Source organism: Equus quagga, chromosome 18 (assembly GCF_021613505.1).
Source record: "Equus quagga isolate Etosha38 chromosome 18, UCLA_HA_Equagga_1.0, whole genome shotgun sequence".
Lineage (NCBI taxonomy): Eukaryota > Metazoa > Chordata > Mammalia > Perissodactyla > Equidae > Equus > Equus quagga.
In genome coordinates this window covers 35876223-35902164 of record NC_060284.1, presented here as the reverse complement: position 1 = coordinate 35902164, position 25942 = coordinate 35876223, and the positions used below count along the sequence as shown (strand labels likewise).

The following is a 25942-nucleotide window of genomic DNA, read 5'->3' as shown; positions in this document are numbered from 1 at the left end:
CCACTGCTTTCTATTTTTAGGGCCCTCAAGGACCTCAGGGTCCAGTTGGATTCCCTGGACCAAAAGGCCCTCCTGTAAGTGTCCTAGTTTATCTTTCTTCATTTTACAATGTTGTCCAATTTTTGACAGTCATAGCTTATATTTTAAATAATTTTTAGATATAAATATTGATAAAAATTCCTATAGAAGCAAGATTGCAACTAATAATGAAGAATATAGATATTTGTAATGGATGAAGTTTATTGAGTGTTTCTGAATATAATTTAAATATGTCTTGTTAAATATTGTTTCAAAGTATATCAGACTAGAACAATGTAAATATTCTGTCAATTACTCCTCTACTACAATGAATATTATTGATCGCACTAAAAATTGTTACTGAATCGTCAATATTTGGTGTATCAGAATTTCCTGCTTATCTGTCATCATCCAGTGTATCCTACATCAAAATATCACTTCCTAAGCACCCTCCAACATTCTGGTATTACTTATATCACGTTAAAATTTATTTGTATTTACCATTTTTTTCTCTATAAGGCATTCTTGTTAAAAAATGTAATGATAATTCTTCCTGAATCATATCCCTTTTATAAAATTTATTTAGAACAACACTCTTTTGAATATCTTCATCAAATACGTTCACCAAGTTAATTGCAAATCTTTATGTTTATACTTACATATTCATGGGAATATAGGGCATGCTCAATGCTCAGTTCTTTTCTTTTCTTTTTTTGGCAACCTTTTCAGTTTATTTATGAGAACTAGAATCTACTTACCCACTGTCTTGTCAATTCTGGCTGCTATAACAAAAACCACAGACTGGGTAGCTTATAAACAACAGTAATTTATTACTCACAGTTCTGGAAGCTAGAAGTCCTAGATAAGGATGCCAGCAGAGTCAGGTGAGGGCCCGCTTTCAGGTCACAGACTTTTCAATCTATCCTCACGTGGCAGAATGGGCTACGAGGCTCTCTGGAGCCTTTTTTGTAAGTCACTAATCCCATTCCGTGGAGGGTTCCACCTTCATGAGTTAAGCACCTCCCAAAGACCCCCACCTGCTAATAATATTTATCACCTTTAAGAGTTAGGATTTCAGGGGCCGGCTCCGTGGCCAAGTGGTTAAGTTCGCGCGCTCCGCTGCGGCGGCCCAGGGTTTGGATCCTGGTCGCGGACCCGGCACCGCTTGTCAGGCCACGTTGAGGTGGCGTCCCACATCCCACAACTAGAAGGACCTGCAACTAAGATATACAACTGTGTACGGGGGGGTTTGAGGAGATAAAGCAGTTAGAAAAAAAAAAAAAAAAAGGAATGGCAGCAGTTGTTAGCCCAGGTGCCAATCCTTAGGGAAAAAAAAAAAAAGAAGACTGGCAACAGTTGTTAGCCCAGGTGCCAATCTTAAAAAAAAAAAGAAAAAAAAGACACTTCAACATCATGAATCCCATGATGTGATGCACTGAGGACAAATTATTAAAAAAAACAAAAAAGAAGAGTTAGGACTTCAATATACAAATTTTGCCAGGGGTCGGGGGGTACACAAACTTTCAGCACCCAATTATCTAAGGAAGTTGTTGTCAAAGTGCGCCCTGGACCAGAGCATCAGCAGCGCTTGGGATTTGTTAGAGATGCAAAGTGTTGTCCCCACTGCACTCACCTAATCAGAACTCTACGAGAGGGGCCCAGTCTGTGTTTTAACAAACTCTCCAGGTAGTTCTGATGCACGCTAAAGTTTGTGATCCACTGTTCTAGTCCAGTCTAGATAATGCTATCCACACTTTAATGTGCATACAAATCATGTTGATGTCTTGTTAATAATGTAGATTTTGATTCAGTAGGCCTGGGTTGGTATTGAGACTTGACATTACTGACAAATGTCCAGGTGATGCCAATACTGCTGGTCCCTGGGCTATACTTTGAGTAGCAAAGTTCAAAAACATTTTAGCCAAAAGTAAAGCCACATAGTTTGAGTATGATCTACTCTTCAGGAAACTAAGAATAATTAAAATTTTCAGTCAATGATTTGAGAAACAAATGTTTGTTCATTGTATTAATATAAGTAACTAATTCCCAGTAAGTCATTACTAGCAGTTTTACTCAAATCCTGGATAGTTTCATTTAGAGGCACATTCATATACATTTTTAGGTTGAATATTTTAAACTGATTTTGAATTGAATCTTTTGACAAAACCACAACAAAATGCACCTTGTTTAAGGAAGTTATGTGAGGCTTTTTATATATGCCAATATTTAAAAAATTACATATCCAAAATTTCTATTTTCAAATAATTATAGTTAAACAACTATAGTCCAACAATAGGCTTGCATAAAGGAACAGTTCAGAAAATTCTAAGTTAAGAAGTTAAAATTTCAAATAAATTTTACATCTGATTACATTATATTTTTAAATTTATAAGTAAATGTATTCTCCAATTTTTAATTGAGTTTGAATAACTTTATTTCACTGATTACTTTCAAATATGACTTTAGCTCACATCTTTAAAAAATGAATTATTTATTTTGAAATATTGATTTAAATTTTAAATATTGAAGCAATCTCTTTTTGCAATAATTTTTAGACATTAACAGTTTTGCTCTATTACTGAAAATATGTCAAGAAAAGATTGTTATCTGTATTATAGTATTATAAAAGGATTAATACAAAAAGCTAGTATTAAATATAAGATAATATTGATACTACCCGCATATAATATTATTTACCCTCTATTTCAGTTTTGTTCCAAATGTAATATTAAGTAATGCAAAGTTTCACATACAGAGAAGTGAAAACACAGTTCCAAAAATGATTCCAGATGTAACGTTTTTCATAAATATTTTGAAGCCATGCCCATAGATCATTGTTCAGCAACATAAAAACCAATGATATATATAACCTCAACATTATCATACCATTTACAGCTGTACACATTATTAAGAATTGTCTCCCTCATCTAATATAATTTTATTGTCAAAGAAAGCTATTTGCCCCATTTTTTCCTGAGACTTTTTTAGTTTGTTGTCTCACATATCTTCCAGTAAGTTTTGAACCATTGATCATGCATGCATTTTGTCTCTAATAAGTATTAGAGAGATTATAAATACCTACACCTGAGAAGCATGCAGTCTAGTTGGAGAGACACGACATTGTTAAGGAACATTGCCTTCACTGCTAAACAAAATGATTTTTAGACTCTGTTTCTCGACAAGTGAAACATTAGAGCATGAAATAAAAGTTCCTTTCATTTCCCCGGTATGCAGTTTTATAACGTTTAGGAAAGAAATGCCCTCATCTCTTTGATATAGAAGAAAGACATTCAGATGGAGGGGTAAAACCAAGGTCCTCTTCCTGCAAATTAATTGGCTCATCTTCATTGTAATCAGGAAATATATATATAGATATATTTTTTTTCACACAGACACACATGCGCATATGGATTTTGGGGTTGAGTTCCTGGAATGTTCATGTTTAGAGTCTGTTAATCTCATGCCAATGTCAGCATATTGTTACCCCATTTAAGAAAAATTTTAGTTTGAGGTGATTAAGATTGAGAAAATGACTGTTACATTCTATTTATAGAAGAGAAAAGTTAAAACTCAGTGCCAATGGGAAGTGGGAAAACATCCTTAACATTTCTTTATAAGTGTCTTTTCACAGATTGCCTTGCTGTATATACATATCCTCACTTAGATGAATATGTTGCCACTGCCCTTCACCAACAACATCAAAGAGGCAGCCTATTTTGATTAAAAATAATTATTATTTTTAAATTAATGCCATGAAATTATTTGTTAATTAATCCACCTTATTTTATTGGATAGTAGTGAGAAACCATTACAATTATTTAATTAATTAGTATTAATTACTAATATTAGGAATACATACTTAAGTCAAGCAAAATGATGATGACATGAATTCTTTGTGTAGTCTATTAACACTCTTCCCTCAGGATATCTAGGAAAACCATTGAAAACTACGTTGCGTTCATCCCAGGGTGATGTCATTTAGATCTGAGATTACTGTTTTTAAAGGGTTATATAATATTTTGCAATACAAGTGTAATCCATTCTTCTCACACCAACAAATATATTGAGATATTTAACTTTTTTTTTTAAAAGATTGGCACCTGTGCTAACATCTGTTGCCAATCTTTTTTTTTTCTTCTTCTCCCCAAAGCCCCCCGGTACATAGTTGTATATTCTAGTTGTGAGTGCCTCTGGTTGTGCTATGTGGGACACCGCCTCAGCATGGCCTGACGAGTGGTGCCATGTTTGCCCCCAGGATCCAAACTAGCGAAACCTTGGGCCACCGAAGCAGAGCTCACAGACTTAACCACTCGGCCACGGGGCCGGCTCCGAGATATTTAACTTTCATATTTACAGATTTGTTAGAAAAGATGTAAATAGCTTATGCTGGTGGCAGAACAGATCTTTTGAGAAGCATTTTAGTATGGTGAGAAAAAGAAAACTCATAATTATTATCCATTATTATCCTTTAGCTGTCACCCTCTATGTTTTAGTTAAAACTTACTACTGCCCCTAATTGACAGCACGTTTTTTCCCATATGTATCAAAATAGTGGTAAAGCACAGAATTCACTTTTATTTACTGTTTTGAAATACTGAACCTAGATGAAGTCTACCAGCAATTAACTGCTTATTTTTATGTTTCACCTCTAGACTGAGGGCAGAGCTATATCTTATATCACTATACACTTAGTGCCCACTACATAGATATGTAGTACATGATTTGAAAGAAAAAATGGCTAAATGATGTCCAATAACGTTCTGGGGGCTTGGTTAAAAGCATTGTAGGTTTGGTCTTTTGGGGAGGATGGTACTAGAATCACTGAGGTGGTCCTGGAAAACATGAGCAAATCATTGAGCAAGCAATGACCTTATGAAATATCATAATAGCAATCTTCCACTAGAGCTGCTAATTCTCATGGCAACCAGTGTGTCAGCAAAGATGAGATCAGGGAGCAGAGCTGGTCCTGGGCACTGTCACAAAGCCTTTCTCCTGAAGTGTTGTAGCCAAGCTAGAAAAAGTCTTACTCCAGTGGAGGAAAGTTATGTGTGAAAATGGTCTTATTTTGAAATAAAGCCTTCTTCTCACTCAGTATAAAAAGAATTGATATTTGAAAATAGGTTTATGTAAATAATGTATTTGTTTAAATAAATAAATATATTTGTTTAAATAAATAACATATTGTGAGAAGTATATCTGTTGTCATTAAAAATGTTGTTAGAATGATCATTTCTCTTCATTTATCCAGAAGAGTGAGAATATTTCTGCCTATACCTATTAAACATGTTTTGAAACTTGAACTTGATACTTAGTGGTTTCTGAGTAGGATGAATAATCCATAATGCAGCCTAAAGAAGCAATCTATTTCTACGAACTATCTAAAACTTAGGAACCTCACAGAGTTAAGTACTTAGTTAATTGCTTCATTTATTTCTTCAGTCATGATAAAGACAGCATCCTTTACAGACAGTGATAGCATAGGAAATTTGCTCTCCAGTGCTTAATAAATGTTATGCTTCCAAGAGGATGTTTAAGAAAATCTACTGGCTTGATCCTGGTGACTTTTACAATTGAGCATAGCTCTTTGTTTCCTTTACCTGAAGCAATTGAGGTAAAGTGCCATTGTCTATGAGTTTGTTTCTTTTCATTCTTGTCCGTTAGAAGCTCAGACCACCACTAGAGGACACTATCTTTCTCTGTTATCCAAGTCTTGATGCACAGGAAATTGAATTAGGAAAAGATCACCAAAAAGAGAAGAAAATATTCATTTCTCAAATACTGAAGAGCTAACATTTTGAATATGCTTTTTAAAAAGATAGATACTAATGAGCTACTTTAAAAGTAAAACGTTCAGAATAGAGTTACATAATTTTCTCTTCGTCTCAGTTATGGAAGAATTGTACTAAAGAGATAGATACGCATAATATCAGGTATAAAATCAACAGAACATCAAGATATGATATCTAATAAAAATATAAGAAAATTGTCTAATGTATTACATTTAGGCTATGAAACAATTTAAGAAATATTTATAATGTATGGTGTTTAATATTTGTCATTTTAGGGACCACCTGGCAAGGATGGCCTGCCTGGACACCCTGGGCAACGTGGAGAGACTGTAAGTGACCCCATCATTCTGATTGAAATGTTCCATCTTTAGCACCTCATTATTTCACAGAAAGCTGCTTTATTATTGACAGCTCAATTACCAAGTTAGGGACAATGGAGGAATTAATTTCATTGAAACTTTTATTAAAATATCTCAAAAAGATGCATAAATAGATCCTTGTTTGTATCTAAACACCTACATGAATATACTTGAGGACATGGGACATTACTTCATTCGATTGTCTTTATTGTCAAGGCAGCACTTGAGACATGAGCTGGTGGAGAAGATCCCGTTATCTTTTGGAAGCCCCCACAAGGTTATCAACCTTAACCCTTTCATTGAAGTCTTTGTTTACAGATATATTCCACCCAACCCTATCACTTTTCCACTCTCTAAAGGAAGCACATGACAGTAAACCATGGAGATAATACACTATCTATTCAGAACTAAGAGAGAAAATATTTTGTGATGTTGGAAACATAAGGCGTAATTGATCTGGAACTAGGTCAAACGCATCCTCTCACCTCAAGTAAGGAAATGTAAATGGAAAAATGTAACAATTTTATTTTAAGATTATGAGGAATATAACATTAAATAAATTGAGCAAACTTATGTGTATAACAATGATTTGGGTAGAGGGGAATCTGGCAGCTCAACTCCGGTTTAGGGATCCTGGTGGGTTTCTTTATTTATTCTGCCATGTTACAAAACCATATGTCAGGCTATTTCAGTGGATTGTTAGTCTAATCAAAAATCATCATGGATTAGCATGTTACCTCAGAATCAGTTCTTGGTTCTCACCATTGATTAATTTCATCCAGATTTCTTAAGGAAACTACAACACCGACTACTTTTGACTATGAGCTCAAAATCATTTTAGGGCATTCTGCCAGCACAAAGACATGTTTGGAGTTGCATCAAAGTAGATGCTAACAAATCTGAAAACATGATGATTTTCTGTGTAGGGGAAACGATCCATCAGCAGCCACCCAATTCCTGTTTTGCTCATCAAGTGACAATTCTTAGTGTAACAATTTCTTAGTTTTAGTCGGATTGTAAACTTCAAAGTCTTGGATTTAAAAAACACAATCAAGAATGATTCATTGAGACCAAAGAGTAAAATTGTTTGGATTTCCACCTGGGAATGACATCTGCATGAGGAGCATAAAATAAACTCTCTAAAGAAGAATCTGCATTTGCAAATGCATTCTTGTTCAAACCTTGCAGTCAATCATTTTTAACTAAGTCGTCTTGTAAGTTCCTGGGGATAACTCTAGAATATTTCCAAACTGTTTTTTGAGGAGAGATACCTAATGAACTACCAATATAAAAATCCCTTTTTTCTTCTATTTAATCAAGAGCTACTGTGTCTATCCAAAGTAACCAGTATTATATATAACATTAGAATTTAAACAAAGAAGAAAAACAGCATACCAACTAATGAGTCTAGGATGGATGTTCTCATCTCGTACTTTTTCATCGACAAAGGCTAGAATTATTCCTGGAAAATTGTATTCCTGATTTCAAATCCACTTTTATGAGCAATGGTGAATTACCCCATAGCCAGGAACCTTCCTTTTCACCTTGTTCTGTGCTGACTGGGATTCAAAAGATTGGCTTAGACAAGAGTCAGAATCTAGAGCAGCTATATTTTGCTATATATGTGTTAGCTTATACTAAACAAGAAATCCTTCTGTTATATTTGAGATTTGTCCCCAGTCAGAAATCCTTGAATTGCAGGTTCATTCTGATGTCTTACAATTCAAAGCTTTGTAAGGCCACTAGGCCTTTACAAAAAATAATTAGAAATAGTTTTTATTATACTGAAATAAGCCAAATTTGTCTCAGCAAGTGCCAAATCCTGCATTGCTCCTAAAATTAACTCACTCCGTTAGAGATGATCAGAATAGAAGTTACATTTTTATTGGGTTTTACAGGAGGTTTTTCTAATTACCCATGTGTCAGATTTATTTCTGTTTGCAAGAACTTTGAAAAACATGATTTAACTTGTTATGCTAAATTTAAATGTCAGGCGTAGTCATATTATATGACAATGTTAAACCAGCATCCTCCATTCTGAACTATAAAAGTTTTCTTGTACGTGGTTTATTTGTAAGATTCCTAGGGTGAGATTTATTAGATACTTGCAAACACTACGAGTGTTTTGAATGAACAGACATACGGACAATGCTGTCTTCCAGCTCCTCCCAAATCTATCCCCCACTCAGATGTGGTAGCACTCAAGCTTTTCTCTTTCCTCTTGGAAAGTATGAGTGCAAGACTGGGTTGCGAATTTTTCACAGAATTTCCTCAATTAAGCATTGATTTTTAATCATTTAATTTTCATCATTAGTTAATTTGCAGTCATTTTTTGTGTGCTCTTCTTGCTCTCACAGTCACTAAGAAAAAAGTTTATAAGACTTTAATTTTTTTTAAGTTCAGAATTGGATTTACATCTTCACATCAAACTTAGTGATTAGAAATTGGGAGAAGGGTAATCCAGACAGAGTGAATAAGCTGTGCAAGTATATGGTGTATGGCTATTCAGGGAAAGGTGAGAAAATCAACATGACTAGAATTTAGGACTTCTTTTCAAAGCAAAGAGGTAACTGGAGTGACAGACTCAGTAATGGATGCTCATTATGTATGCTCAGCAATGAGTTGATTAGATTTGTTTTTGTGAGATGGTGACTCTGGCTGAAGTGGACAGGTGAGTGAGCCTGACTTGAGAAACTGGTCAGGGAAAGTGGTGATTACTGTTGGAATAAAACGGGTCTACAAGACAAGAGAGAAGAAGCTGTATTTGAGAGAGTCTCTAAGATGACACAGTAGGATTAAATGACAGAGTGTGAGCTGAAGGAAAGCCTGGGATCTGAAGGCACTCTGCTAATAAAGGGAGAGAACACAGGAGGAAAAGCAAAGGAAAGGATTCATTTAGTGAGCTCCACATCAGGATGGTTAAGTTGGGAGAGAGCATAAGATATGATTGGAAATGTCCGGTGGTCACCTGCTGAGAGAATTTTAGGACTCAGCACAGATTAGAGTTTGAGAAATAGTTTGCTGTAGAGGAATTCACCAGCATATAGATAACAATTGTGGCCATGGAGATTATTGAGATAATATAAGGAGTAGGTACAGTATGAAACTAAATCTTTTGAACAAATGGGTAAGAGAAACAGCAAGCTGTTAGGTCTCAGTGGAAAAGAAAAAAATATATGTATACACACACACACATACACACATATATTATACACACAAATGTATATATGTGCTTATATATGTATGTATATATGAGTGTGTGTGTAAATTTCCAAACCAGTAAGCTGCCGAAAAGTTAAAATTAAGCAATCAAGCTACTATTTTGTTTATAAAATGCTAAATAAATTCTATTTCATTGATACGTTTGCTCTTAGGGGTGATAGCTCAAGTGGAATCCTGATGGTCTTAAGAATTAAAGGACTTAAAAAATAAGAGAAATCTGTTTTCTTTCCCTGTAACATCAATTAAATAACTATAAATACAGATTCTTTTCCTTTTCTTACTTATGAAATTTTATTATAAATAATTTAATCATAATTATCTGGACAGTTGTAATACAAACATGGTGCTACCAGTTTCTGCTGTTTGCTTTCTAACATTATTTTCAGTCTGATGTTATAGCGAATAAAACTTTTAAAGATACTATATGCTTTAATTCAGTTCTTTGGAAGGTTTTCCTCCCGGTATTTTGAATCTATTTCTCCAACTGTTAAAAGTAAGTTAATTTACATGAGAAAGTAATTTGCCAATCATAATACAGTCATGCAGAATGAATAACCCACGAATCTAGAGAAATAGAGATACCAGAATATGCCCACAGGCTTTGCTTAGTGAGCACACGCTGCTCACGTCTAGCGGATTTTATTTTAATGACTGCATTATGTGCAAGGTACGTTTGTAAGTATATTCTTTTTGGTTTTAAGAAAGAACACTGATAAAATGCTGAAATGATTACTAATCATGCAAAGTATTTTTAAATAAATTTATTCTTGTATATCATTTTATTTTATGAGATTGTTGGAATGCAGGAAATAGAAATGCATTATGATCACAGACTGTAGATTTATCTCCTTATATAGAAACAATGTCCTGTTTCAAAGAGTGTCTAAATCATCATTTATTTCATCCATAAACATTGCTAGGTTTAAATTCTTTATGTTGTTTGACCTGGTGTAACAGAGTTAAGAACACATTTTTGTTCCAGCTTCATCCTTTTATTTTCTTTTCTCTTTTACTTATTGGAAGTAATCATTGGACTACAGAGTGAAATAGTGAAGACAATAAATTTTGAATATTAAGGATAACTGGAATATAATAATTTAAAAGCACTTAAAAATAAGTATTTTTAGCCAAAAGATGAATTTCTTTAAATGTGAGTTATTCAATTGTCTCAGAGAATTTTAATTTGTGTTTTGTGTCCTGCCCAGCTTTTATGGATTATGCTTTCTTCCCTTAGGGATTCCAAGGCAAGACTGGCCCTCCTGGACCAGGAGGTGTTGTTGGACCACAGGTAAATTTCATTACTTTATTTCTCTAACAAGATTAAATTTTCTGTTTATATTTTCACCTTTCCTAAGTTGTGCAAAACCTTCCCATTTTATTATGATTGAAAATGATATATTTTTATATTTCAGATAGTATTTAAATATACACAACTTGCCTACATCGAGTAAACTTCAGCAAAGTATTACTTAACTAAAGTGCTTTTTCAATTGCCTGAATGAATAAAAGGGAAGAATAAAATAAATGATGAAAATAAGTAAGAAAATTCACAATGCAGTTAACGCAATAGCCTGACCATAGCACCATCTGCTTACAACACCAAAATGCTTTGTTAAATAGATTGGCCATCATCTTTTCCAAGAATTTCAAATTAAAAATGACTTGTTTTCTTAGTTTAAATTAGATTTAGAAGTATAATATGTTAGAAATATAATGTAAAGCTTTGAGAACAATTTTCTTCTAAAATTTTAGTACTTGTAGTATATTATATATTTCTTAAGATTTTTGTCTTCATAACAACGATTTCCATCAGTGATAAAATAGTCGATTTTTAATCTTTGAGTATCCTGAAATAATGGCAAAAACAAGTAGCTTTTTCAAGATAGGTAGCAGAAAGAGTCTCAAAAATTGAAGCAGTATCCTGATTATGATATTAAATAGCTGTAGAGAATAATTCATGGGAATAGAAAATAATATTTGGATTCTGGCAAAGCATGTTGAATGGACAGGACGCATTTAGTTTACACAGCTGGAATTCTACCCCTGCTAATAACAAATTATAGCAAAAGAGCAAGAGCAGTTGAATAAGTGTTTTAATTAATTGGTTTAAATAGACTTCTCTCAGCCTATTAGTTCTTAACACTTTGTAATTCAAACACACAAACAAACACCAACGTCCAAATACACACACACAAAGAATCAAGAAACTGCATCTTCTTTCTAGGAATATGTGTGATTGAAGCAGAAATGAAGAATTCTTGGATTAGTTGATCATTTTATTTAGAAGATTAATCCTGAGCCACAGAAAATGCTAACTGTTCATTCCGTTATAAAGAAAACACAGTGTGCATGATGCTTTTTGCATACCTTTTTTATGCTGAAGCCCTCCTTTTAACTATCAATTTTAATTAAGAAAAAAATAGCCCCTCTGTAATTAGCTTCCTCCAAAAATATTGTTATTTTTCTATTTCAAACAACTTGACAACAATATTCTGTGAAAAAATTTAACTGCAAGAATGATTCCTTTTATGTTACATATCCATGAACAGAAATGGAATTAGATTCCAATATTGGGGACTTAACTGAATATTTCAGGACCTGTGTTCTTTTTTTCTCCCTACTCTAATGCATAAAAGCAGCAGGTGTTTTATTGAGCATGCATCGTCATTGAATTATTTTTCTTATATTGGTCCTTTTAAGAAAGAAAATCCAATTGCCTATTTCAAATGTAACCATATTTTCATGTTAGGACAAAGAAGGTGATTTAATAGGAGCAATATTGATTGCAATACTTGATATTCACTCCTTTTTTTGTACAACTGTGTGAATCACTGCTCATTTTTGTCTCAATGGTGATAGCCGTTAAATTAGGATCAATTTTGCATTCCTTACTATTGAAATTCTGGTCAGATATTTAAGGAAAAATTCCTTTGAGAGGACATGTTTGCACATTAATGGTAAGTTGGGGACTTTCAGCAATACATAATTAAAGGAATTTAAACCTAGGAATGTACACTCAAATTTGGGGCAGATGTGTTCTTTACTCAAGACCAAAAGGTTAGAATCTGTTGCATTTTTAGAAAAATAACAAAGAATGATATTTCAGAAACAACTTCAGTAACGCATTCCCCTGCTTAACAACCCTACCATCTGGAAACTTTTCCTTTATATATCTTTAACTTAAATCCTTCATTTTGCTTTATTCTAAGTGGAGATAGAGAGCAACTGGTCACCATTCTCTATTTACACTTGAAAGCTCATTAAACTCTAGCACCAGAAAACGGCAGCACGCAGGGGACGCATAAATGACCTAACATTTTTCACTTTGGCATTTGCAGCAATTTAAGGCAGTGAGCTATTTGTTACCGCCTTCGGCTGAGAGGAACTGCCAGCTCAAACTCATGGCCTTTAGGATCTGCCTGCTGCATTCTCTAGACTCTGTCAAATGAATGCAGATTAACAATAGGGAGGTCTCCAACCATGGAAATTCCAAGGAGAACCACTTTGGTTGTTGAGTTCTCGGGGACCTGGGCTTATCATCAAGCGGCGATTCGTTGAGCAGCTACCAATGTGGTACCAAAGCCTCTTTTACTCCTAAACTCATTCGACACCTTATTTAAAAAGAGGGAATGGGACAAAACTGTAGTGAAAAACCACAGTCTTTAACAATACATGGAGTGGCCTCATCCTGAAGCAATTCTGGTATTAAACAAAGAAAACATCTCTTTGAATCTATCTATATATTTGTCTCGTACACTCAGATTCTAACCAAGATTACACATAATCTTTTTAGACTCTTCTCAGATGTGCTGCTTTCAGTGCTTTATATGAAGTGTTTTGTAGGACATCATGAAAATATATGAGAATGATAAACTTTTGTGAAAGAGAGTAATATTTATTTTGAGTTTGGGTTTATTTATTTGGATTATCTTTGCCAAACATAAAAAAGCAATCTAATAAAGGTTTCCTTATCCAATTTAGGGACCAACTGGTGAGACTGGCCCAATAGGTGAGCGTGGACATCCTGGCCCTCCTGGACCTCCTGGTGAGCAAGGTCTTCCTGGTGCTGCAGGAAAAGAAGGTGCAAAGGTACAACATGCTCAAGGAATTTTCTTGACTGAAAACATCCGTTTACTTTTCACTGTAGCTTCCATCGCTTGTCCGTAGATTCTCTAAATGATGGCATGGTATTTAAATGAATGTCAGAAAGATATGTCAGTAAAATATTCAGTTTACTGTACTTCAAGGCACGACTGAACAATAACCTAAGACCACTTCTCCTCCTTGACCATAAAACAATCCATTTATATCACTCATAAATATAGGTAATGGTTAGTTCATTGTAACACATAAGGCATTCTGCACAATATTCTCATCATTAAATGACATTCAGACTTTACTTATAGTAGGTTAGAGTTAATCACAATTTTGTTTGAGGAAGCATGTATAGAAATTACTCGGCATAATGGATGTGTATTATACTCTTTAGGGTGACCCAGGTCCTCAAGGTATCTCAGGGAAAGATGGACCGGCAGGACTACGTGGTTTCCCAGGTGAAAGAGGTCTTCCTGGAGCTCAGGTATAATCAACATATAGAGAAAGCATTTGAACGAAATTGCTTATTAGAAGTATTTTTTTCAGGTCCTAACTAAATAAAGATTCATGAGTAACTAAGGGAAAATATGTAAGAATATGCATTGATTATCATAAGATATATAACAATATGTATTTGTGTCTAAAAATACTTCCTAGCATCCTCATTTTATCAATCATACATCTCCTCCTATTTATATTAATTCAGATTGATTCATTTTCTTTGTTTTTTCACTTTTCCTAGGGTGCACCTGGACTGAAAGGAGGGGAAGGTCCCCAGGGCCCACCAGGTCCAGTTGTAAGTATGATTATAATAAATATCCACGCTATACATGGTTGCAAATTACAGCTCTTCTTTCATTACGCTCATGCTGTGATCCCACAGTGTGTGGGCAAGAAAATAAACACATGTCAATCAAATCAGTCAGTGCCTGGTTTCTACTAATTGCATGCACTAATGAGTGCAGAAACAGAAGAGTTTAGATGACTGGAAATATTTATTCCACTGCTGCTGTTGGGAGGTAAAAGGATCTGCCTTGCCTCTTACAATACCCTAGGAAATAAATCATAATTTTTCTGATTCTGAGTACTTGGTGAGAATTGAATTTTGTCAATGCTTTTTAAAAAATCTCATGAGTATGAAAGGCATATATTCATTTTAAGTATTATCCAGATTGCTTTATTTAGTCAATGTAACCTTATGAAATAATTGGTAAATGAGTAAATATCATACTTTTACTTTACCTTTCCTTTTTTTGAGATATATTTCAATCCCTAAGAAAGCAATCAAATACAGCCTTCATTTTTTCATAAAGTCACCATTGTTCATCTCTGTACTCTGAAAGGTTACCAGTAACAGCCAAACTAACAATTTTAGTGGCCTCTTCTCATTCTCAGTTTATTTAGGCAATCTGAAAAGCTGAAAGTTGCCTTAATTCCCTCTCAACTTCCTCATACAACGTGTTGAAGTCATATTAGTTCTATCTTCAAAATGTTTCTTTAATTTGACCCTTTTTCTTCATTTCCACTACCACTACCTTTGTTCAGAATCTTTCTTGTCTCTCCTTGCTTAAGTGTCTTAACTCATCTCCTTGGCTCCATTTTCTTACCCTCTTTAGTCAGTTTTGCCCTCTGATTCTAGAATTATAGTTACATATCCTTAACTGCCGTTCCTCTGCTTATATATATCTCATGGTCCCATGCTACTTTCAGAACCAAAAACTCCTCATCATGACCAACAAGTCACCTTCACAATTTGATCCCAATCGCCATAGCCTACTTTATTTTCCTTATTGTCTGCCCTCTAATTCTACACAATCTAGTGCATCGAACTTCTTGCTTCTCAAACTACTGTGATCTTTTATACTTTGCAGAGAAAATACTTTTTCATTTTCCCCTTCTTCCAAGAAACCCCAATTTGTCTTTCACTACTTGACAAAGATCCTACTCATCCATAGAGATCAAGCTTAGTGTTAAATCTGTATAAAGTTGTCTTTGGAGAGTTTGCCTCCATTTCATTTATTATTGAAATTTCTTCACCCTCAGCACTCTGTGTTATAATTTGTATTTTAGAAATTACATTGGAATATAATTGATTGTCTCATTAGACTGTGAGTTCCCTGTATTATTTTGGTTGCCTTCACAGCACAGTGCCTGATACACAGTAATCATTCTGTATCTACTTATATGAATCATCATAAAGCCTGATATTGGAGTAAAGTGTATATATCATAGTTAACACTGAGAACACAGCAATATAACCTTTGGCAGACTGATTAGCATTCTATTTAATCTGTAGATCGTGCAAATGTCATATTACAATGATTAAGGTATGTATAGGCATCTGGTAAAGATTTTTTTTAAAAGAAAAATAAAATATTTTGGTAACTATATTTGACTTTCCATATTCGTAAAATTCATAAATTTATGTGGAACATTTTTAAATATCCTCATAAGTTAGTGTGATAGCAATAGTAGGAACAACAGCTGAATAAGACAAAAATTTCCTATTTAAGCATAGAACCTTGAAAATTTTTAGTACAATGCAATCCATTTAACTAGATATTCAGGTTCTAAAGTGCTTTTATTTTAGGAATATATGTATGTGTATATATATATATTTACTTAAGATCAATGATTAGTATGTCTGTAAAACCTGAATTATGATCGGAAAGATTAAATTGTTTAAAGTTATTTTTTGAGATCAAGGAAACAATTCTATTCCAAATGTTTAGAACAGTTGAAATCAATGTATTTATAGGGGAAATAATATACCCAAGAGATACACTTTAACAGGATGTTAGTAAACAATAATCCAGTTACATGTAGAATAACATATTAAATATGATATAAAAATCTAATATTTATTTAACCGGCTTCAACAACCATTTATTTGGTTATTACTATTTACTTCCCTGTATATAGTTAAGCTCCATGGAAGATATCCCTTTAACAGACTTAAAATAAGGTAAATAGTTTTGAAAATAAACACACCAAAGACTAAACAGCACTATAAGACAGTCAATGATTAAATGCCTGATGACATACAAACAATAAATGGTAACTATGCAAGGATGGGAGGGAGAGGAGAGAAATCAGCGGAAGGGTCACATGGGAGGTGGCGCTTGAACTTGGCTTCACAGAGTGCAGAGGATTACAAAATCATTTAAGATTAAGAAAATGGTATTAGGAAAATGATAAGGTGTTTAGGGAATGTCTGGTCTTACCGAAGTGGAGCACCTTCGGAAAAGGACTAAAATTTGATGAATTCTTGCTAGGATCCCGGCACTTTGCTATGTGTTTACATATTGTGAAGCTAAAGCAGAAATATAATACAGGATATGATCATTGAAGCTCTAAAATGCCAAGTTGAAATAATTTGAAGATTTGAAACTTGGGGAGCAAGTGGAGTAAAAAAATTAAAGTTTTAGGGAAAAAAATCATCACTCATGTGTAATATATAACAGGTGGAGAGACTCTATGAGCATACAAATCCAGTGATCAATGTCATAATATGAGTGAGCCAATGACTAGGGCAGTGGGAAGTGAAAGGACAGCGCAGAGGTAACACTAGGAAGGCAGGATTGTAGGATTTAGATTTAGATTGGAAATGGACAGTGAGGAAAGATGAAACCTGAATGATGACCTCAAGCTTGTGTCCCTGTGGGAATGACAGTTTAGTGATGCCTTCCATGCCTGGAGCAATTTCACCTGGTCAAGAACAACAACAAACACAAAACATTCTCACACGAAAACCCAAAATCTCTTAGCAGTCACAAAAGGTTTTAAAAGGCTTTTATACTTTGCCAACAGAAATGCTCCACAGATGCTCCCTGTGAGTTTATTCATTTGGAGGTAACACCTATTCTTATAAGAAATTCACGTATCCAATACTGTAGGCATCAACCAATTAAAATTCTTCCTTAAAGTCGACAGAAGACAAACCACTAACAGGAAAGATATCCATATTTATTAGTTCCTTACACTATTGCTGTAATTGCTATAAAATAAAGAGGTTCATGATGATGACTCCTCCAACAAGTGCTAAACAAGCTGTCATTTACTCCATTTAAAGCAATTATGTGCATGTGAAATCTGATTTTGAAAAACTTTTATTCCAGATGACTAAGATTAAAACAAAAAACTGTTAACTTTCTGAATGTAAACCATTACTTATCCAGAAAGTTTGTTACTATTAATTCTTATTTTTTGAGGTTCAAGACTTGCTGTGGGGTTACCTTGCAATTGATATTAAAAGCACAAAATCAGGAGTGGTGTATTCTTTGGCAAAAAAGATAACAGGTTCTGTTATGTCATGTTTATCAAAAAAGATGACATCAAAATGGAGGGAAATAACTCGTCAGTTGGTGAGAGATTATGAAATTTTAAGTCATACAGATAAAGGCGTAAGAATATGCTGTAGAACTCCTTGATTCTATAATAGATTGGTCTGAGTTTACATCATATTATTAACTTTACTTTTGGGATATTGACCAAATAATAGTAAGTTGCAGGACTGAAATTCACAGAAACAGAGAGAGATGGAGATTTTGCAGTTATTTGTATTAAGGAGAAAATAAAGTAATGAGTTCTTGGAGAAAAAGAATGTGACTAAAGAATGTGAAGGGTAAAGAAAATAGAAAATAGAAAAACAGAAAAAGGAAATGAAATGTTTAAACAGTTTACTCTTTCAACTCTTAATTCTAGGAACTTTATAATCATTATTCTATTTGATTCTTGCAGCCTGGCCTGGTAGATACTATCGTTCCATTTTTAAAGGCAAGAGATCTGAGGCTTAGAGAAGGTAAACAACTTGCCCAAGTTCATAGTCTTTTGAAGACAAAAATCCATGATAGCACATTATATAGACTCATTTCCAGATGAGTATATCTCTTACTCTGTAAACATCTGCTTAAGTTCCCTGTCCCTTTCTTTCTCTCTCTCTCTATTTTGTTTCCATTTTGCCAAGTCCTCTTGACCTTTCTCAACTGTGAACAATTTTGTTAGAAGGAGGAGAGTTAGAGGAGCTAATATTACAGCTCACTGGGCTGTAATATTCCTATATGTACTCTTTATAACTGTTGCTTAATTTGAATAAATCAAAGATTAAATTACTTAAACAAGTCAACAGGTGGAATCCTTAAGATGTTTTTCAATATGCTGTTGAATCCTTAGCTTCTTTATCCTAGAATACAATTCTTAAGCAGAGTTGTACTCTATATTTCTGGATTACGAGAGAAATAATAAATCCCCTCATTGCACAAGTTATCAATGAACTGAAACTGAAAACTCTAAGCAAGGCTTTATCAGTTAACAACTCTTGCTCACAGTGAGATTTGTCAAGTTTGTACATGACACAATTATGCACCTTTTACACTATATTCTTGTTTTTTCTGACCCATACAAAGCAAAATATAATATTTAGTAGTCATCCATCTGTCCTTGTATCCATTTACTCATTTATAAATGTATTTGGCATCCATTCTCTTTGTCCATAATCCATGCAATCAGAAACATAGACCAGGCTATTTGTATCATGTTGCTATGACATCCTATAGCAGCAGATTTATTGACCTGTGCTAGGTGTGGCTGTGATGCCAATGGCCTGTGTTTAGAGGGAATGATGTGTAGAATTGCATCAACCAAAGGGATCTATTTGAGGATATGGGAGATCACTTTAGACAGGGCCCTCATTATGAATATTCTCAGAAGTCGTCGCTTGCTAATCATAGCTTGGGAAATACTTATAATTTCTTGAGAAGTTAGCTGGTTTATTTTTTTCTTTTAACTGTTACAAATTATGAAAATTAGATTTCTCATTTTGCTTTGGCTTACAGAAATCATGGAGTCAAAATTGAGACAGTGGAGGAGATAACTCTTTGCTTTATGACTGTTTTTGTAACTTTTTGACTACAACTCACTATAAAAAAAGTACATATGGTGTACCTTAATATTATCTATATTTTATTCTAGTTAAAATTTTAAAATGCTGGACAAAACCCATTAAATTGATTTCATAACCCACCAATGGAACATGACCTGCAGTTGGGAAAAACCTTAGTTTATAGTGTGCATTTTTTGATTACTAATATTCTTGGTTCTATTTTATGCCAATAAAAAGTTACCTCCTTATCATTTTTCTTGCTTAACTGTTTCTTATTTATATTCTCTTATATTTTATACCTTCTCTGTAAGCTGCTATAAGCCTTCTTTTGTAAAAAAATTGTAAGTAAATAAATATCTGAATATACCAGACAATCTATTAAACTGAAGTTATATAGAGTCATTAAATGGACATTTCCTGCAAAAAGCTTATGGTTTACTGAGGAAGACAGATATGAGATAGATAAAATAACATAGTAAATAATGTGTTATGTTAAAAGATAGAACAAAGAAGACGAGGTGAGGACAATGATTTTTGCCTAAAGGCATTATGTTGAAGTTGAAGCTATAAATAAAAATCTGTTTTATCTATGAAAAGCAAGTTTTCTGTATGCTAAGTTTAGTCTTAAAGCACTCAGCACTATTTTAATCCTCTTAGCAAAGAACTGGTATTTCAATTTTATAGTGCTTTAAAGGTTTTGCTACTAGGAGTAAACGTATGTTGAGAAACATTTTTTTATTGCTCCCACTTAAGACAGACAAAATTATCCCAGCAGGGTGCTATGACTTTGGGTTTTTAAAGTCTGGCAGAAACCAAGTGTTCGCTGTATGCACGATGTTGTATCCAAGAGCTGGTAATAGATGCCAGTCAAATCACAGGCATGTTTTCTGATCAAGGGGTTTACTCACTAAGTGGCTGCCTTCACGCCCACACACAAGGCAGAAAACAACAAGGGACGGAACAGCAAGAGAAAGGCAGTGCACCACTTCTCTCACATGTTGAATATAAACCAAGTAAATGTTGTATATTTCTGTAAACAGAGTATATACAAATATGTCATGCCAGCACATTCTCAGATTGCACCTACCGTCTATATTTTCATGAAACAAAATCAAGGAAAATGTATTCCCTACATAATCTTTCCATGTATTTTTTCTGAGATGGAATCCCCTCATTGCCAACAGTTATTTCTCTGGAAATGAGGAGATTAAAAAAAATATAATAGCGTGTTTAGTAAAAGCCCTCTATCTTTACAACCACATTATGGTTAATATATAAAGAAAGTATATGAGAGGGAGCCAGATACAAAGCTGCTACAAAGTAAATGTCCACGATTTCACCACTGTGCTGTCCATCAGTCTTTACACCTTTCTTCTGACTTCTGTTTTGTAACTGTCTCGTGATGCTTCTGACCCTCTTTTCGTCTTTCTATGCTATTATTTCTTTCTGTTGTCATCTTTTCCTTAGGAGTTTACATACCCTTCCTATCATAATTCTTATTTCTTCTAATTTTTTTCCTACATCCTATTCCAGAGAACCTTCTTTGCACTGACTTTTCCTTATACACCAAGTGACTAATTGGGTCCTATACTATACTTTTTAAGATAAAGCACGTTTTCTCTATTGGAACCCCAGTAGATCTCAGTGGACTGTTATGACATCCAACCAGGGCTGAGCAAAGTATGGAGATGGTGGTGGGGCTCATTCACCAAAGATTGAGATATTGCAGGACTTCAACTTAATCATTCCGAATTTATGCTTTAAATTCTGGTAATGCTTGATATTTTATCTGAATTTTTAACTTATCTGACCTAAAATATATGTAATCTGGAGAGTAGAAATTACCTCATACTAGTTTTGCCGTGAACTTCAACTTGGCCTTAAAAAGAAAGGGGTAGACTTTTTCGCCTTCTACTTATATAGATCTTGTTCATAAGAACTTTTTGTGTTTAAGCTTCTATTCTCTCTAGGGAGCTGCCTTTTAACTGAATGCTGATGAGATAATTTCCGTTTACCACTTTCATTTACTTTACAACTGCTCTTCAGAATATGAAACACTCAGTGAAAATAACTAAGAAAATATTTATCTGGGTGTTCTCCTTTGTGTGAAGAGTCGGAGAAATAACCACTGTTTTCAGTGCTCCAAGAACATAAAGGGATGCTATTGCTTCTTGTTTCATTACCATTGTGAGGTTTAGGTGAAGGAGCTGCAGAAGAGGGTAAAGCTAACGTAAAGTTAAAGAAAGGTAACTAAATAGAGAAACGTAAATTCTTCCCTTAGTAAATGTCCACCTTGCAGTTGAAAACAAGCGACCTGTAGTGGTTAATGTTTAGTGTTAAAATAACAGAATACTTTATGATATTATGGTCATTATAATTCATGTAATTCAACACGTATCATTGCCTTTGGAAAACTTTTAATTTACTACATTTTCATTGCTATTTAAATCACAAATTGGGAAAATGATATTTCTATAGGTTTTAGCCCCTTTTTCTGTGAGTTTGTTCCAGTTAAGAACTTTTGATGTGTAAAATATCCATCATTGCTGTAGAGAGTTGAAATTAGGATTAAAGATACTGTTATGTAGAAAAACTGCACCTTTCTTTTAACAGTATTACCTTGTTATTCCATATAACCTTCTGGACCTCAGTATTCTTTTCTGTAAAATTTTCTTCTATGATGATTTGAATCGCATATCTACTTTTGAAACATTTAGCTCTTTATGGACAGTTCTCTAACATCTGTTGCATTCCTACTTTAAGGCACTGTTCAAAGAGCTTTAGATATTATCACCACATTAAACATGGAAAAACCAATGACAAACTATTTCTGTCTCCATTTTATTGGCAAAAAAAGTGAGCCATATTAACCAAGTGAGGGTAATCAGTTTGCTTAAGATGGGAAAGGTATTGATTCCAGTGCTGGAAAGGAAAATGTCACACATGAAATTGGCACATTTACTTAGGGTCTGTTGTGTGCCGGTAACTGCTCGAGGTGCTGGAGACCAGTAAAAAAACAAGCAAAAATCCTGCATTTGTGGAGCTGATAATTATCCATTTAACCTATGTTTAAACCCAAACATATTTGTTTCAGATGTAAGTTTTTATTTTTCTGACAGTTGTAAATCCCTCTGTTCTTTACTACAGCCAGTTATAAAGCAATGCAATGATTTCTATCACTATCGATGTCCACCTTTTATGGAAAAAAATTTATTTGCAATGTAAGTTTCTCAGGGGCTGAAACCTACCATAGTACATTTTGTATTCCCAGTCAGTGTCAAGAGAGTGGATTCTCACTATTTTTTTGTTGAATATGTAAATATGTTCTCTATTTAATATATTGGGTTTAAATTTTCATTTTTGAAAGAAATGGGACTTCTCCAGTGATTCAGTTGGGGCTACAGGATTTATAAGGCTTATTCTTTTAAAAGTTGACCTGAGAATATTTAAATAAGATTTGGAAGTTTGTAATATCATTTGTTTAATCAGTATGTATCTTCAGAGATTTTCACTTTTCATTTATAGGTGTATCAAATAAAATCATTACAGTGCATGCTGTTATTAAAAATATCTAGACATAGAATGTCTGAAGTAATTAATGGAAAAGGAAATTGCAGTTGTACTTTAGGGCACAAATATACATCAATATAGTCTCTTCTTGTTTTCACCCACTGTTTCTAAGTTAACGAGCTATGACATGATCATGAGCAATATTTTAACTAAACGAAAGTAGTATGTTTTTATTGTTAATTTTAAGGCACTTTCCACAAGCAAGGTGGCAATCTGAAATTTAATCTTATGAATGCTCCAAGGGAATAATTAAAATAGTTAAGCTTTGTAATAAAAAATAATATTTAATATCTACAGACTATACACATCATTATTGTTTCAAATCAGCATTCTTTCTCTACTTGATATGCATGAAAGTATTCGATTAGTTTTCAGTATTAAACAGACTTCAGTATTAACAAGCATTCTTTTCTTAAGTACACACCATGAGTTATTTTCATGTAACTTGTCAGTCATAATATACCTAGTTAAGGAAATATATATTTCTCTTAATTTTTATACTATGTCTTCTAGGGAAAGTGTACATTTGATTACTGTTCTTTGTCCTGAAAATTTGGAAAATTTCTATTGATTACACCTGATTACATTTAGATCCTAAATTTTTTAACATTTCTATCATGTTCACAAAAAGACCAATACATATCTCTAATTTTATCTTTTTATACTGATTACTACTATTTATAACTCTTTAATGCAGACAGTAAGTATTTTATGCTTTTGAAATGTTAGTGAAGAAATCATGGAGGTATTTACAGGAGAAAATTCAGTACTCCAAATGCTAAATTAATTCTTTCAGAAAATAATGGTAGAAAACCTACAGTACTATGGTAGACTGTGTAAGGAATGTTAAGAAGGCTGTCTCATGCTTTAAATTCTCAGAATAATACAACTTTTGGAAAAGGTGGTTGTTATCCCAGGCCTAAAGAATGGCTGGAATTTTAACAGTACTGGAAAAGACCAAAGACTTTCCAAGATAGAATATAAGTGTAACCAAACATTCAGAGGTAGAAGTGGGTATATTGTGTTAGAGGGACAATGAGAGATATATTTTAGGAGAAAATAATTTTAACATCACAATACTAAAATATAAAGTAAAAAAACAAACTTCTGAGTATGTATATATGACTTTTTCTGGGAAGATAAAGGATAAATATATTCTCAAAAAGATGCATTAACTCAAACTGTTTAGAGTTCTGCATATAAGAAAGAAATACTTAACTTTTAAAATCAGAGGTAGAACCTAATGAAAAAGTCCCATAGTGAGTGTCATGTGTGTTGAATAATTCTCAAAACTGAAAACAATTCTTTGTTGTTGTTGAAAATTAAAAATAAACTTTTAAGCAAGAGTGACAAAGGGCAAAGATTCTAATGAATTGTATATGAAAGTTCAAATGAACTATATGAATAACAGAGACTGACTATCTGGACAAAGGAGATGAGCATTACCATCAGTTCTTTAAAGTTTTATCATTTGAGAGAGTGTTTAACCAATATGAGCTTATTCTGGCAGAAGTGGCCTTATACGGCTAAATTTCTTCTACTTATTAAAATTTAGCACAATGTTTGAATTATAGTGTTACAAGCAATCAGGGAATTTTTGTTCACTATTCATGAAGTACTCAGCATTGTAGGAAAAAACTTTGTGTGAATCAAGGCACATCAGCTAGACCCTGAGCTTTATGACTTTTACCTGAAAAAGAAGAAAATTGTACAGAAATTAAATTATATTACATACACAAAGTATTTAACATAATAATTGTTTAGTAGCCTCATTAATTGAAACAATAAAATTCTCTTAAGATACACTTCTGCTTTCTAGAAAATCTCTCCTTTTATCATTCCGGTCTCGTAGCTGTCAACTTCAACACAGTCTAATGTGATATCTTCAAACAGTTGGGGTTTAAATTTAAAGCAGGGTTAGAGGGAAGGATTTCATGGCCTGACAAATCAAAATTGCATCTCCTTTTGTATAGCCAATTACAAATAAAATATCTCAGCACTTAAATTGAATGCTTAGTTTAGATTTGATAACACCAATGGGTAGTAATCCTATTCTGAGGTTTTATGGGTAAAAATTTAAAACAAAAATGTAATACAGTCACACTTGTGGGCACATTGATTCTCAATAAATCAGTTTTACAGAAAAGTAGAAATTTATTTTTAGGAATGTTAGTATTAACCTGAATAAAACAGAATCACCCTGAGCATATTATACATTGTCTTCTATTGATATTTTTCTATTACCAAAAAAATATTGCTTTCATTACTGAACTTTTTCTTTCTCTCTTTTGTGTAATCCGGGGAACACCTTTGCATTCCTCTCAATTTCAGGCCCTTGTTCTTCTCTTCCTCCTCCTTCTTTCTCTCTCTTTCTTTCTCTCTCTCTCTTGCTCTCTGTCTCTCTCTCCTTCTCCCCAGCTCTCTCTCGCCCTCCCTCTCCCTCCTCCTCCTCCTCCAGCCTTTGCTTCTGACCTCCCTCTCTAAGAAATAGAGACAGAGCTTTCCTTTCTTGTTAGGGTTGGACTTCTTGAATGTACAACACTTAGAGGGCTCTCCTTTTATTTTTCTCTTCCGCACTGGCCTCTGGACTCATTCATTTGAAGTCGGCCACCTGGTTAACAGCTATACCACTTGTGGGTGACCCTTTTACAGAATATATTTTAATATTGTCAAATTAAAAAGAACATTTTGGCAGAGTAGACGTTTATTATCTAAAAAATACTAACTGCAATTTTCCTTTGTAATCATTTCTTCTTCTTTAGTATTTGAAATAAGTAATTGGTAAAAATTTAATTTTCACATAATTCTTCGTTATTGTTATGCAATATGAGGAACAATTCCTGGGTTTGTTTTTACATATATAGTCAAAATTGCCACTTTTTGTTTATGTCAAGTTCAAATTTTATGATTTATTTAACCATATTTTTGGTAAAGTTTCTGTAAATTATTTCTATCTCCTAAGTTTGATACCCTATGAATAAAAAAACTGTAACAGTGGTTCAACTAAT

At 33.7% G+C, this 25942-nt stretch overlaps 1 protein-coding gene across 1 annotated transcript in view; it reads left to right on the top strand.

The window, feature by feature from the left end:
- The window catches only part of COL11A1 (collagen type XI alpha 1 chain), a 195556-nt gene that overhangs the window by 112114 nt on the left and 57500 nt on the right, over positions 1 to 25942 (top strand). The window contains exons 36-41 of the mRNA XM_046645774.1: positions 21 to 74; positions 6083 to 6136; positions 10623 to 10676; positions 13370 to 13477; positions 13878 to 13967; positions 14226 to 14279. Coding sequence (XP_046501730.1) covers positions 21 to 74; positions 6083 to 6136; positions 10623 to 10676; positions 13370 to 13477; positions 13878 to 13967; positions 14226 to 14279 — 414 coding nt within the window. The remainder of the gene's footprint in view (positions 1 to 20; positions 75 to 6082; positions 6137 to 10622; positions 10677 to 13369; positions 13478 to 13877; positions 13968 to 14225; positions 14280 to 25942) is intronic.